At 43.0% G+C, this 15,799-nt stretch overlaps 1 protein-coding gene across 1 annotated transcript in view; it reads left to right on the top strand.

The window, feature by feature from the left end:
- CACNA1I (calcium voltage-gated channel subunit alpha1 I) overlaps positions 1–15,799 on the top strand; it is a 152,612-nt gene that overhangs the window by 100,578 nt on the left and 36,235 nt on the right. The window contains exons 6-9 of the mRNA XM_065742931.1: positions 809–1,124; positions 1,652–1,744; positions 7,395–7,701; positions 9,083–9,486. Of these exons, the coding sequence (XP_065599003.1) occupies positions 809–1,124; positions 1,652–1,744; positions 7,395–7,701; positions 9,083–9,486 (1,120 nt within the window). The remainder of the gene's footprint in view (positions 1–808; positions 1,125–1,651; positions 1,745–7,394; positions 7,702–9,082; positions 9,487–15,799) is intronic.

Here is a 15,799-nt window from a genome sequence, read left to right as displayed (position 1 = left end):
ACCTGTCCCCTTCCAATGACACATAGTGGAAAAGTCTGCATTCATGCAATGTGAAAGCTGCATATGGTAGCACTGCAAGGAATGCAAGTGCACCAGATAAAGTTTAATGGAAAATTTTAAATCTCCATCTTTCATATCCTCATCATTATCTCATCTCCAGCTAGGCAGGCATAGATGATTTTAATTATTCATGCATTTGGAAGGTGCCTGCATTATTTTGGAAAAAAGCACGTGAACTTGTCATTAAACATTGTACCAGTAGTGCCTACTGTCAAGGAGGAGTTAAAGTTAAGGTTTAGTCAGCTTCAACTCTGCGATGCCTGATTTTAAGACATAGCTGTGCAATCTTAATTATTCAAGAACTGGATTTTTTATTTCATTTTGCTGGAAATGCAGAAGGTTCAGAGCCAACTGTTACAAAACATGTCCATGAATGGTTACACACATGAGCACATCAGGTTAAAGCCTGATGAATGTCCTTAATATCATTGCAACTGATCTAGCTTTGATGCTAATGGGGAGAGTGATCAGAATGCAAATGCTTGAATTTCAGATTCTCTTCATCTCCATGCAAGCAGATTTTGTAATTTGGGGTGGGATGGTCTGGTGGAAAACAGCTCTGAAAATGGAGGATTCACCTCTGGAAAATCCCTGGTTTCCAGGAGCTCTGTCCTTCTTTTCTCTTGAGGAAATAAACCTGGAAATCCTTTACTCACCACCATCCCTATGTCAGAATGGCTCCACCAATATCACTGTTGAGAAAACATCTGCTACAGGAAGTTTATTACTTTTTTTTTAATCCTTACAGACAAGGAGACATTGTCCTGCCCCCATATTATCAACCTGAGGAAGATGATGAGATGCCTTTTATCTGCTCACTGTCAGGAGACAACGGAATCATGGGCTGTCATGAGATCCCACCCCTGAAGGAACGGGGCCATGAGTGTTGTTTGGACAAGGATGATTATTATTACTACAACTCAGTCCGGCAAGAGTTCAACGTCAGTGGCATGTGTGTCAACTGGAACCAGTACTATAATGTGTGCCGTACAGGCAATGCCAATCCACACAAGGGTGCCATCAACTTTGACAATATTGGGTATGCCTGGATTGTAATATTTCAGGTAAGACCTTCCTAACAGAGCTCAAGGCAGGTAGAGATGTAGAGCTGTTCCAAGTACTGAAATGAGCTGTGCCTTTCAGGCTGACTTGTACTTGTTTTCCCTCAGTACAGGTCACTATAGCAAAGGGGTTGATTTTTTTTTTTTTTAATTACCAGCACTCATTGCAGAAGGGAGCTAAAATCCTTGCCTTTTTTCTTTTCCACCTGCTGTATACAGTGTCCAGTCCAAGGGGCACAGAAACTTGCTGTGGGTTTTCTCCTGCTGTGATCCAGGGAAATGAACTATTTTAATGAAATATTCCTGCTGTGGACTAGCATGATCTCACAGGCTTTGACAGTATGCCAGTGTCACCAAGCAGTACCATGCTGATTTCCTGGAATGGAAATTTGGCCTCCTTGAAAGGACTTTTTGTTTCTCACCTTCCTTGGAATACAACAGCCTTGCCAGTATTTTCCTGTGTGCACTGAGAAATGAACTCTGGATGCCCACTTCCCTCCTCATTCTCCTTTTGTTTCTTGATTTTGCAGGTGATCACGCTGGAAGGGTGGGTGGAGATCATGTACTATGTGATGGATGCCCATTCATTCTACAATTTTATCTACTTTATCTTGCTGATAATTGTAAGTATAAGACTTGATATGTTTCAGCGCTGCAAGCTAAGAGCCTATAAAAGTCAGGCATTAGGTCAACCTGAGGAATTCAGCTTGAGGTTTTTCACCAAGAGTCTACAGCAGGATCATATACTACTGTGCCAGGTTCTTCCTTTTCACTCAAAGAAATATGCTCAGATTTGAGAATCGGTATCACTGTAGGATAATATGCTCACCCACACATCTCTTTTCAAAACAGTAGAACCAAAAGTAGAGAAAGCCATTTATTCATCTTTACTCCTACTTTGTCTTTTGTGCATTTGAAGCTCTTGAATCATTCCTGTCTTATGGCTCCTGGTAGCACCTGGATTCCTCAGATTCAGGATCTCAGTTTCAGATTTTGTCATATTCAGGGTCTGTCATGCTGAATTACTTCCTCGCTATGAACAACTAGGAGCTGCTGCTCCCAGAGTGACATTGGTCCAACGTAAACTGGCAGTGTGAGATCATTTGTGGCTGGTGGAGATGCATCAGTGATGAGAACTTCATGAGCAATTTGTAAGCCCTATAGATTTATGCAGGTAGAAGTGGTTGTTTTGTTGTAAGGAGACTTGTTGTTTGTGCGTGGAAGAAGAACTGACAAACGTGATGCCATTGCCTTTTCCTTTCCTCAGGCCTCCTCCCACCTTTAATAGATTTCCTTGGAAGGAATGCCATGTTTCTAGCAAGGAAGAATTTCCCTTATTTATGAAGACTTGCACTTTCCACTTTCACTTTTCTTATATAGGGACCAAAGTCAAAAGAAGAAAGGAAGGAATAACTCGGGATGTATTTTGGGCAGTTTAAAATCTGTACATGGTAGATGCGATTCAGTTCTAGGTCACTTCACCAGTAAAGACCTCCAAAGTCTCCAAAGTCTATGTGCACTTTGATGGACTGCTGAATGGACCTGGCTTAGATTCTGCTCTGCATCTACTATTTGTCCTACTTGGTCATGATTTCCTAGAAACAGATCTTTAGAAGCAGCCACTCAATAACGTTAGCAGACTTATGTGGCACAGGTTCTAGTTTAAATTCAAATAGGCATACCATTATTTGAGAGCAAACAAACCTTAGTATAGTTTCTGGGAGAAATTCTGTAAAGTGCATATATGGGGAGTGGCACAAAAAGAAATCTGTTGGTCCACTGAGGTTGGAGATGTTATGAAAAAGCTGAATCTTCATGGTATCCCATTTCTTCCTGCCTTCTGGCCTTCTACTATCACAAGGAAAAGACAAGAGAAAAACAGAAAGGTCATCTGTTCCCTTGGGCTGAAGCATGAGCCAGGACAGCACAGGTTAAATGTACGTTGAAGAATGCTGCTCTTTCTTTGAGTCTGGAAAGTCCCAGTGAGGACAGGCTAAAGTTATGATTGCACTGGATGGGTGGAGAGCAATCCCCAGCTCTATCCCCAGAGCCAAACCAAACATCCACTGCTTTTTGTGAGTCCAGAAAACAATTATTTCCCTTATAGTTTGTTCAGATCTCCCACTATGCAACTAATATTTAGGACCTACTTTTTTTTTTTCTTTTTCTTTTTTGCTTTCAGCAGCATGGCCAGGGTACCTATATTTCTGTAACACATAGTTCAGCGCAAAATTCACTCCCAGCCTCACATGCAGTCTCTCCCAGAGTCAGTGTTTGACCTTTGAGATGGTCATGTCCATCTCCTGCTGGCCAGTTATAAAAACTGCCCCCTCTGGCCCCACCTCCAAATGACATAAATGCTGTTGGCATATTTTTGGGATTTGAAATAGGAGCATCCTTTGGTGTTGTCTCACCTCATGTGTTTTTCTAGTGACTCAAACTTTGTCTCTGAATTTTCAGGCAGCTGAAAACCCTCAATTAAACACTCCACCTGAGATTTTAGTGTGGAGTGTCGTTGACATTTCTAGACACGCCCTCCTCATTTGCAGAAGCCATGTAGGTTTATTTCCATCAAAAACTTACTTTGGGAACCACTCAGAACATAGGAGCTTTATGCTAGATAGGGTATTTCCTTCTTTGGTGGAGTTACACCAAGAAAGGTTTTAGCATTTCTGTTACTTTCTTTTCACATGTAATGCCATCTTTCCCATGTGCTGTTGCAGCACTTAGCAAAACCACAATGTGAACTTGCTATCTCCTGGTGTCATTTCTCCTCCAAGTCCTGTTATAGCAATAAAATTCTGTCTTCAAGTCTTCTGAAGCACAGTCCTTGTGACTTTTATTCTGCCTTCCTTCTCCATGGTTGAAAGGTCTTGCTCTCTAAACAGGATTGCTCTGGCAGCCATAATTCAAGCCTTGACTCTTTTCTTTTTCACTTACATCTTAGCCTTGGTTCAAACTCATTCTTCTGGGGCCAGATCTCCTCAGCCTCCTCCGTAGAGCCATGCTTTCATCTATGGTTTCTGCCTCCCTCACAGGTATGCAACTTCAAACATCTGCACAAGGGCATTGCCTGTTCTGCTCATCAGGCAGAATATGTCCAACACCTGGACATATTTGCATCATTTTTTAGGACTTCTGCATTGATGTAGTCCCTGAAGAGAAGAGCACCAGCTGACTCTGGAATTCAGAAGGACCTTGCAGAACACTCTGGTAAAAGCATTTGTGTATTTAGGAAATAGCTTCCTGCTCTTGCCAGAGACCAGGGAGGTGATATCAAGGGAGGCGTGCTTTCCCTTCTTGGCTCAGTGATCCATTTCAGTCTTCATCCTTGAAGAACAGCTTTATCTGTATCACTACTCCAGTTACTTGCCTACTAGTGTGGCTTCTGGACTGGAGGCTATACTTAGGTTTGTATCCACACAGCAATACTCAGGCATCCTTTAAGCGCTTACATGTGTGTGCTTCAGAAGACAGCCTGATTATTCAAGAAGAAGCAATAAAAATAACAGACAACTAAGTTAGCATCACCAGCACCAGTCAATTCTTATCAAATACTGTAAAGGCAGGGATCAAGCCTTGGGCTGAACAAAGCCAGGATCAGCTCAATCAAAGTATGTCTTGGTGTCAGGGCTGAACCAGATGTCTGTGTGGGGCTTTGAATCAATGGTCTCCTTCTGGCTCTGTCAGACACTTTGTCTGACTCTGTCAGACACTAGTGATCTCTTCGCTCAGATAGCTGAGATGGATCATTCAATTACAAGTCATCTAGGACCTTTCCTGCCCTTCTGCTAGATTGGAGACAGAGTCAAGCTCAGCAGAACTTTAGAGATTGTGGACTTGCTTGTCATCTTAAGGATGAAGCAAGCTCTATTGCTTTGTGCGATGTTTCTTGCTAAGAGGTTCAAGGAATGGGGGCTTGTTGCCATAACCAGTCCTCCCACTCCTCCCCTTTCCTGTTATCAGTGGGAGATCACAGTGAACTATTCCCTGTGAGGACAGAGCTTGGTGATTTAAACCTGAATTCCCCTCAGAATTCAACCCCAGGCTTACATCATGACCCTGCTGAGGTCATCTTGTGGCTCTTGGCTTCTCTGCTTGTCACCTAGAGGGAAGGTGTTGCAAGCTTTAATCAGTTGTTTTTTGTGGAGGTGCTGGAATATGCAAGGACGACGCAAAACTGTGACCAGGCAGTGTCATGATTTGCATTTCAGAAATGCATAGCGAGCATCCAACTCCCAAACCAACCCTACGTCACTCAAAGCAAACACAAGGAGATAACAGAAGAGAGAAACATGTGAGAGGGGTCATGTAGTGTTTAGGGAGAAGAGGGCAGGAGAGCACATTGGAGGAGGATTCACATTCCTAGTTATACCCTCATCAGTGAAAACATGCAAGAGATCATGGACTACAGGAATCCATAGGGGAAAGTGAAGGGATCCAAATGAGGCACTGTTTTCCTTCTCAAGGCCATGTTCTGAAGCTGAAGGGAAAATAAGCTTTATCACTGAGAAGGGCTCAGTGATGAAGGGGAACAGAATTAGAACAGCTTTGAAAGCTGCTGAGAGGAGGAGAAAAAGAAAGACCGTTGTTTTGAAATGGCTTATTGTCCTTATGCTGAATCTGGTTGTAAAGGGCTTCATGTTTCAAAGTTTTATTCAGATGCTAGAAGGGATGTCTCCTCTTTGAAATACCAAGAGCCAAGGTACTGAGCTTCTGGCTGGAGCGGCTGGGCACCTGTGTGCAAAAAAAAAAAGACATCCAAGGGGACAGGTTTGTGGGTAGAGTGCCAACAGCTATGCACTGATGGGAAGGCTTCTTGGGTAGGTAAAATTAACCGGAGTACTTTCTGAAAAAATAAACACCCACACCGCTTTTTGCATGCCTGAGAGTTGGGATCATCACATCACCCAACTTTCTTGTTCACTTCCCTTCACTGAAAAGGTTATATGGAGGAGGGCACATGTCAAAAGATAGGAGCAGGACTGGGTCCAGCTCTGAGTCTGAGCTGCCTGCTTGGAAAGGAGAGTCATGAAGATGAAGCTGGGTTCTCAGCAAATCATACAGGAGAAGCATAGTTCAAAGATGTCCCTTAGCAGTGACACCCTCTGATCCAGAGAATGCAGAAATCCCAAGGTGGAGCTGCCTCTCCTAGGGGCTGCCCCACAAAGCCCATGTCAGAGCAGCACTGGTATATAATCTTTGTTTAGAAATCAGACCCTACATTTTTCAATGCCATCTTGCTACTTGAAGCTCTGTGGGGAGTGGTCACCAGTCACAGCATCAAAGCATTTGAGTGTAATGGGGAGATCTTGTGGAGATTCACCTGTAATTTCATCATACATGACAGGGATAGGGAGATATTCACTTCCAGATCTCACGGCACCAAGTATTGTCTTAGTTTTACTGCTAGGAAAACCGAGGCAAAGAAAGCTAAAGGAGAATTTGCCAACATATAAGCCTGGTAAACTTTTGACTTTCAGGGGGAGAATGAGAACTTGGGCTTTTTGTTTTATTTCTGAGAAGCTGGGGAGCAGGCTGTGCTTGGTTTTCTACCTTAAATGGAAAACTGATAAAGGCTGGAAGGCGAGTAAAGTAATAGAAAATACATGCGTGGTAACAGAAGAATCAAAAGAAGAGATATCGAGGAAGGAAGTATTGTTTTGACAGATTGTTTGGTGTCCTTCTCAAAGTCATTAGTTTTTGTAAACTTCTCCAGTTTCAAGAGCTCATTCATTTCAGCAAAGTTAATCTCCCTGTATAGTGAATTAAGGTGTAAATGATAGAAATAAATAAAATTCCCCGAGAACACTGACATGTCTTCCAACAACAAAAAACAATAAATGACAACACATGATTTTTCCAGTAGTAAAAAAATAAACAGAGAAGAAAGCAACCAATACAATCCTTTGTCTCCCACCTTCTTTTTAACACAAAAGAGAGGGAAAGAAAAAGCCCAATTTTCATCAAGCTCGTTGTATGTGAGTTCTAAATGACTTGCTAAAGTTCCTAAAGCCACCAAAAGAGCCAAAAATTTGGCTTCTATTTCCTGAATTTTAGTTCAGAGATCTAAATTCTGCGTGGAAGTGACACTGAGTGAGTTCTCAAGACAAAGCTCAGCCAGTCCTGGCTCCCTCTGAAATCCCATCTCCATACACAGACTGGTGTTAGCTTTAGTTCCCGTTCCCCTTCCCCTCCTCTCCCTTCTTTCCTCCTCCCACATGTTCTTCCTCATGCTGATATTACCTGACTCTCCTTCTCCTTTACTCCTAGGTGGGCTCGTTCTTCATGATCAATCTGTGCCTGGTGGTCATTGCCACACAGTTCTCTGAAACCAAGCAGCGGGAGCACCAGCTAATGCAGGAGCAGCGGGCCCGGTACCTCTCCTCCAGCACTGTTGCCAGCTACATGGAGCCTGGAGACTGCTATGAGGAGATCTTCCAATACATCTGCCACATCATGCGCAAAGCCAAACGCCGCACTCTTGGGCTGTACAACAGCATACAGAGCCGGCGCCAGGGCCACGTGGAGCCAAGTGATGCCAAGCAAGGCAGCAACAGGAAAAAACAGAGGCACTACAGTAAGGATCGCACTGGTAAATCTGGAAATGTCCATAGTGGAAATAGGAATGTAACTGGGAGCATCTCCATGTGCTATATTTCCAAAGGACTTTTGTCTACAAAGCACAAAGTTAGAATTAATGTTGATAATTGAACTTATGGTCGTGGGTAGTGCACCAGACCAGTAAGGTTAGGGTGATCAGCAAGAGTGGGAATGGAAAAAGGGATGATCAATTGGAAACAGTAGAAACCCAGAACTGAAACCATAATGGACAACACTAAAGGCACTTACTGAGGCTTGGAAACAGCTCCTGGTCTGGTATGGCAGAGTAAAGATAGCAGCCTAGGAGAGAGATGTGAGTATAAAGGAGTGTGACTAAGGATTGTACTGAGTGACACAGCATGTCTTCCAGGGCCCTCCTCCCAAAGTGAATTTACAGGAGAGAAGTAAAGGGAGTAGAATTGCAGTAAAGTGCCCCCTGAGCAGAGGGAGAAGAGCAGTACTGAAGTCAGTTTGATGTGCTAGGGCAATGGAGACAATTTCTCTTGATGGAAGCACATCCTGTTGTGTAAAATTAGACATGAGATACCATTTAAATTGGATTCCTGGCCTGAAAAGTGACTGTAAAAATGGTATTATAGAGTTAGTATTAACTGCCTGCTGATACCTTTCGTAAGAAATGCTCAGTTAACAAGCGAAAAGATGGATTTTCCTTCAACTAGTCTTGCATACTCAGTCTTTCATTTTCTTTACCTGCTAGGAAGAAGGTTTCTGTAGTTAATGAATTAATTGATTAATCTTTCCAGTCTTCGTTTGATCTTCCAGGCACAACCGGAGGTTTGAGGAACTTGGTTTTCTCACTTAAGTCAGCAAATTATTCAGAGTCCATGGACTATCAGGAGGAACTGTTCTTGAATTAGCTTCTCTGGCTTCTTGAGACATTTCGCTAATGTAGTGTCCCTAATTTAGAGAGTTTGTGGTCAGCATTTGTATTCTTGGACCCTGCCTGTGTCTGTTCAGGCCAAAAGCAGTTCTCTTAATCATTTTTCCCTCAGTTCTCACTTAATACAAATGTCTGAATCTCAAGCTATGATTCCTGCATCAGATGAAACAGTTCTTCTTCTGATGGACGTGAACCCCCACTGAGCCTAATCACTGGCAGATGAGCAGTACCATGCCTTTTGGTGACACAGCCAGTCAGTGTAAAGCACCCAGCAGCAGTGGCTTTTATTGTTGCCCTTGAGATGATTTGCCGGTGTTTAGTCATCCTTACAGCTAAAAAAGCCCAGTTACACAGTCTTAATACCTAAAAGCCAAAAATGTACCCAGCTTCAATGCATTTTTTTTTTTTTTGAGGAAACAAAGCTCTCTCCTTTAAGCATTATCATTTATCTCCCCAGGAATTTGTCAGCAGCACAACCCTCTTGACTGCCCTCCTCAAGGCTTGGTCCAGCCCATTGCTGTGACAGCAACCTCTGATCTCACCAACTGCCCCCGATGCCATAGGGGGGAACACGATGCATCCCGAAGGCTGTCTGTCCTGGACAGCGCTGACTCAGACCAGGAAGATGGAGGAGACAGTGAAGTGGAGGGGGAAGGCTGTGGAGGTGACCAGAGTGCCTCAGCACTGGAGAAAGAGGAAGAAGAGGTGGAGGAAGGTGGGAGGATGAAGCTCTGTAGTGACATGTGGCGGGAAGTTAGGGTCAAGCTTCGAGGGATTGTGGACAGCAAGTACTTCAATCGTGGGATCATGATCGCGATCCTTGTGAACACTATCAGCATGGGCATCGAGCACCACGAGCAGGTAGGGTGAGCAGAACAGCCTTTGGGGGACAGAGGGTCGTGCTTGGGGTTAAGGGCTGGCCAAGCAGCAGCAAAATCTGCTAGAGGCAGAGATTGAGTAATTTGTACTCCAGGACATAGCACAACTTTGAGAAAGCCACTGGATATTGCAGGACCTTTTCCTGTCTATCCCTGCACCTAATCTCTCTCTAAATATTTTCTTCCCACTTCCTTTCAATGTATTTTTTTTCCTCTTCCCTTCTCACTTTTATCCATTTATTGTTCTTTCTCTGTCTTTTCTCTCCATCTGCTTCTCTCTCCTTCACCCTCTCCTCTTCCATCTTTTTCATCTCTCTGATTTCTCTTTTCATTAGCTTACTGAATCCTTAGTCTATTTGGTTAATTTAATGTGCTCTCTGGGGATGTCACATGCACTTCACCAGCATCTCAATTCAAATCCATCAGCTTGCTAGCCTTTCCAGCTTAATTAAGGGAAGCCTGAGCACTGTCTATCTGCACAAGAAGGCACCACCTCCCACCTCCAGTTGTTCTGGGGCTCATATGGCTTGAACCTTTCCTTTGCTCTGACAGCAAGAAGTGATAGATAGGTCAAGGCATAGATAGCACGTGTGAGGACAGTTCTGCTTTTCATGCCATTAGTTTGCAGGCATCTCTGAGTCAGCAGTGCACTTTATCCTAATGATAGACTTGTGAGATGGAGAAGGGATTGTGTGCCCTCATTTTATAGCTAGGAAACAGAAACTATGTCTATCTTGCGATGTGCAGAGCAGGCTTGAGAGGGTGTTCAATGCATCCATGACCTTGCATCTTCATTGCTGATTGGCAGTTCTATTGCATGTTGAGTTAAAGGACTCTGTGATGTACATTGGTGCCTCATCTGTGCTGCTGGTCTGAAAGTGGCCATGATTCACCCCACTTGTCTGCCAAGATCACAAGAAATAAAAGATTGGCCCGCAGCAGAGATGCTAATTATACCAGGGAATTTTGCATCCAAGACAAATTTTATCCACAAATACAATATCAGGTAGAGAAGAAACAGAGTGGTTTAAGCAGGCTTCAAGACTTGCCCTGTGCTCTATCAGGGAGGAGATATCGTAGAATCATAGAATTATTAAGGTTGAGAAAGACCTCTAAGATCATCTAGTTCAATGTTCTGAGCCCCAGAGTATCAGAATTTCTCTGTTTGAGACAACGCAGTGGCTGAGCCAGCATTTGAAGCCTCAGATGGCTGGTTCCCACCCACATAGCAAGCATTAGACCATTTTACAAAGCCCAGTTGATTTCTGATACAAGGATGGGAAATCTTAATTTGATCACAGAATGCAAAACTGCTTGGGATGCTTCAGTACAGAAAAATACTGTTGGGAGCTCAGAGAAGGGGGAATGAAGAAGAGACTGGAGAGGTTGACTCATGAAAACAGATAAAAAAGAGCGATGTATTTATCACGTAGCAGAGAGATGACTAAGGGTTGAAGCCCAGGACAACAAGAAAACTGCCCACTGATGTTTTAAAGATGCAAGCACCAAGCAGAGAGAGGCACTGTTCATTTTGCGTTATTGGAGACAGCATGATTTAGGAGTTCACCAGGAGAATATTTGAACCAGAGGTAGAGAATTCACTCTGAATATTGTGTGTGCAGATTTAAGCCCTTCTGGGCCACCTCTGCTGTGTTTGTACAGCCCTCAGCAGAGCAGGATCTGCCTGCAGCCTCAGGGTTTCTGGTAGCAGGTTATTAATAACACATCCTTAAAGTTATGCTATCACTTTTTATCTGTAAGTATCTAGGAAAAGCTCACAGCCGTGTGGGCAGCTTCTAGTATATATATGCATTAAAAAAAGTTGACTGCATTGATCGTAACTGAAAAACGTGGTGCAGCTGTTTATTTAAAATGTGTGTGTTGAGTCCTGTTTACCTAGCACAAGATGGAATATTTACTTTCTAACATGAATTCCAGGTCTTTTTCAGTCAGAAGTTACCTCAAAACCACATAAGCGTATGCACTTCCCTTTGCACTTTCATGTTTCTCAAGCCCTACTGTTAGTATATCTCAGACTGATGCTTCACTGCCTACTCTTCTCTCCTTCCATCCTCTTTTTCCTGTTGCTTTCTTTCTAGAATAATATTTTTTTTTTGCGGAAAAATATTCAGCAAAACCCCTCTGCTTACAGAGATCTGTGATTTGCAACTTGACACCATCCTATGACTGAAGTGATTTTTGTTGCTACAGCTACTGTAATCATGTGACTCTCTGAGAATCATGTGAATCTGCTGAGAGCTAATGTAAATAAAAAGACCCTTTGAGCTTAGATTTTCTGGTGCATGAGCAATCACAATTCCAAGCACTTGCTAGGGACACACCTGTCTGGGAAAGAGGATGTGTGAAGGTGTTGCAGGCTTGAGTGGTCCTGGTCCATCAGCTTTATGTTGCTCTGGTTGTTCACAGACTATACAGATGAGGTGGCCCAGAGATGAAGAACCTCCTTCCAGTACTTGAAGGGAGCTGATAAGCAAGAGGGGCACTGACTTTTTTGCATGGGCAGATAGCGATAGGACCAAGAGGGAATGGCTTTAAACTAAAAGAGGGGAGATTTCGGTTAGATGTTAGAAAGAAATTCTTTACTCAGAGGGTGGTGAGGTGCTGGCACAGACTGCCCAGAAAAGCTGTGGTGCCTCATCCCTGAAGTCATTCAGGACTAGGTTGGATGGGGCATTGGGCAGCCTGAGCACGGGTTTGGGGCTGGCTGGGCTTTGAGGTCCTTTCTAGCCCAACCATTCTGTGATTCTCTGACCCACAAACAACCAAGTTAATGGGGGAGTGAGACTGCAGGAGCTGGGCAGAAGGTTCAAGCTCAGAAACACAGATGTCCTGAGGACTGAACTGATGTGCAAGTCTAACTTTTGATTCCTGAGCCATAACCAATGGAAAGAAAAATATAAATTGGAATTATCTGCTTGTTTTGAGTGAGGGAGGTTTGAATCAGGCAACCTCTAGAGGTGTCTTGCAACCTCCAGAATTCTACAATTCTGTTACAATTCACATTTTTAAAATATATATATATATATATTTAAAGGGTGCATTTACTGTATTTTGTTTTGGCTTTTTTTTTTTATTTAATTTTATATGTTTGTTCTGTTATGTTTGTTAATTTTATGCCAGGAAACTTACCCTCAGCATCCAAATCACCTTTAAAATTTGGCTCATCCATCAAGTCCCTTTTGCCATCCTGCTTGTGTGGCCAAGGCACCTTCCTATCTCCATATACATTTCTTGTGAGGGAAATCAATTCATTTTGGGACAAACTGCACTGCTGTGACTCATTTTTAATCCTTTAGCTTATCACAAGTTATCACTTGTAAACAGATAAGTTTGTACAAATCCATCAGTGTGCATTATACCATAAAATACCCTTAGTGTAAGGTCTTGAGATATTTCTGGGACGTGGCACAAGCCAAAATCCATCATTTCAAGCTCTGTCCTGCTTGAAGTATTTTTTACAGTTCTTCAAATCTGCTTCTGCTTGGAAGAATTGCTTTTTAAAATCCAGTGTAGAAAATCAAGTTGTTAGATGCTTGTGGCTGTCCACAAGGATTCTTTAAATAGGCTTAATTTTTACTGGTATTTGCAAAGGATCTGGTGCTGCTCACTTTTCTCCTTATTCAGCACAAGGATGAAAAGCTGTTCCCAGCTGAATGTCCCAGGCTCTTTTCTCATATCTATTCTTACAGCCTGTAAGAATAAAACATATTTGCCATTAGTAGCCACTAGGACAATTACAGAGAAACTTGATTTCCCTCCTGATGTATCTACTTCCAGTATTCCTTTGTGCATCAGATCAACACTTAATGAGGTGTGGTTCAGGGGACTATCACTTGTTTCCCAGTTAAACCAGCCTCATGTACTGGCACCTTCATATCCTTTAGCCTGCATGATTTCCCTTTATACCAGCATTTATTGGATCCACTAGTTCATATTTTACAGTTATTGCTTCTCTTTTTGCTATTCACTGCTTGTCAGAAACATTCAGCAAATGTCCAAGCCAGCTCATCATGCTGACATTTAGTAAATGATGGAACAGTCTCTCCAGGGTGCTGGATGAAGCCATATCACTTCAGTCTTGTAGAACTAGGGAATAACAAAATATTATGAAATCCTGTCTGATTGTGGGGTGGTGACTCAAGAAAGTAAAAGCCAGCCTGTATGATCCATGGCTGATTTCTGTGACTCTTCTGATTGTCAAGTAACTTTGAAATAGTGTATAAAAATGGACAGAATGAGGAGACCAGTGTATGGATTTTTCTTTCTCATGTTCTCAAAGGCATGCAGGTAGAGTTTGGTAGGGCTGGTATACATAGATCATACCAATTACTCTTTTGTTTCTAGGACAGTTGCCAATTTATTTCTAGTTAGAATAAACTCCTGCAGGGTGGTCTGCATGTTCTTAGCCTTTCCTGTACTGTACACCTTTCTGGCTGCTGTCAGATAATGTGTTAATTATGATTTTGATCTAATCTAAGAATTTCAGTGTTAACTAGTGAGTAACTTAGAAGATAAAAAGTAAAAAGACTGAACAGCTGCCTTCTTTTGCCCTAGTTTCTGATCACTAGGCCAGAGCCCTGACTCGGATAACACATTTCAGTCTTTGTATTTGATCCACCCTAATGGGGATGAAGGATTAGGATTAGGATGAGAAGTAATGGCCTAAAGTTGCACCAGGGATGTTCATGTTGAACGTTAGGAAACATTTATTCTCTGAAAAGTGTTTGCACAGGCTGCCCAGGGATTTGGTGGGGTCACCACCTCTGGAGGTGTTCCAGAACCGTGTGGATGTGGTACTGAGGGGAATGGTGGGGGTGGGTTGGACTAGGTGATCTTAGTGGTCTCTTCCAGTCTTCATGATTCTATTATTCTAGAGTTGCAACACCATGGAGATCTGAATTAGGAAGTTCCATGGATTTGGAAAAATACTTGTATTCATAATTGGGGAATGGTTGTTTTGGTTAAAATACTGTCTCTGGGAATGCTTTGCACCCTGGGGTCTCCCCACTTCAAGCTACCCTCCTCAGTACCCCAATACTTGTCTCCCACTGTTTTGTTCACATTCCTCTTCCAGCATGATAGGTAAACCAGTCTATCCTGGCTTGGTAATATGAATAGACTTTTCCTGTAGGAAGATTTCCTGTATTTTCTGGACCAAAACAATCTTGAATTAAGGCCTCGTCTTATGGACACTTCAGTTTTTTCATTTCCAGATAAACACAGGTGGAGGAAGCCTTGATAATCATTATGGCAATGAATGCTTGGGTGATATATGTAGGAGCCTGGGCACTCTCCACTTATATGGAAAGCGATACGCCCATTGCAATCCACTGTGATAGTAGGCAGTAAAGGAGAGAACCACTTTTTCCCCAGTTTTCCTGCCCTCTTCAGCAAGTTCATGTTTCTCTGGCCAGAGTCTCCCACTCCGGCAGCATTCACTGTCATTCTTGACCATGCTGACCTAGATGTGTAAGCATAACTGCTCAGAACAGAGCCCCTGCTGGCCCTTACCCTGTCAGCAGCAGCCCCAGCTCTCAGCTTTTTCACTCTGTCTATTTATCTGTATCTCTAGGAATGGCTGCAATGCAGGATCTTTCTGTTGCCTGTTTGTGTGTTGCCTTGGGCCTCTCCAGCTGTCTCTCCTCTCTTTTTCTCTTCTTTTTCCTGAGTGCATTTATTTTGTGTTGCTCTTCCTTCCCCAGCCAGTATTTCTTTCCTACTCCAATTTTAATGGTGTCTTCTCTACTTCTTTTTGGAGCTCATTATGCTATATTTTTCCTGCTCATTTTGTAGTTTCTTTTTTCTGTCTCTGCCTCTCTCTCCTTTCTTTCCCTGCCCTGTTCTTCCTGCCCCTCTCTCTAGGAAGGATGCTTTGCTGGGTCTGATTGATAGCCCATTAGAAGAAAGATTAACAGGTGGAGGCTTGACTAGAGAAACAGATGTCAGGGAGGGAAGGAGAGATGGGAGAACAGGTGACCTTTTCCGTAAGTGAGATGCAAGCATGGGTTTTCAAACATCAATTGCTCCCTACGACAGCACAGGAGAGAAAGCATGGGAAGCCGAGAAGGATAATCCACCATTATAGCCTGTTGCTTTTTCACATTCCTTATTCTCACCGACATAATCAGGCTGAAATTGGCATCTCTGTTTAGCATATGGGCCTCATGTTCCCAGCTGGTGTCATTACTGCCTGGCTCTCGGTAAAGTGATCTTCATCTCTCCCTTCCCTTGTGTACTTGTTCATTCTTTCTCTCTCATCACTCTTATCTCCCCTC

This window comes from Cyrtonyx montezumae, unplaced genomic scaffold (genome assembly GCF_038088225.1).
Source record: "Cyrtonyx montezumae isolate F1298 unplaced genomic scaffold, pur_monq_1.0 scaffold_3, whole genome shotgun sequence".
NCBI classification, from domain to species: domain Eukaryota; kingdom Metazoa; phylum Chordata; class Aves; order Galliformes; family Odontophoridae; genus Cyrtonyx; species Cyrtonyx montezumae.
This window is presented reverse-complemented; position numbering and strand designations above follow the sequence as displayed.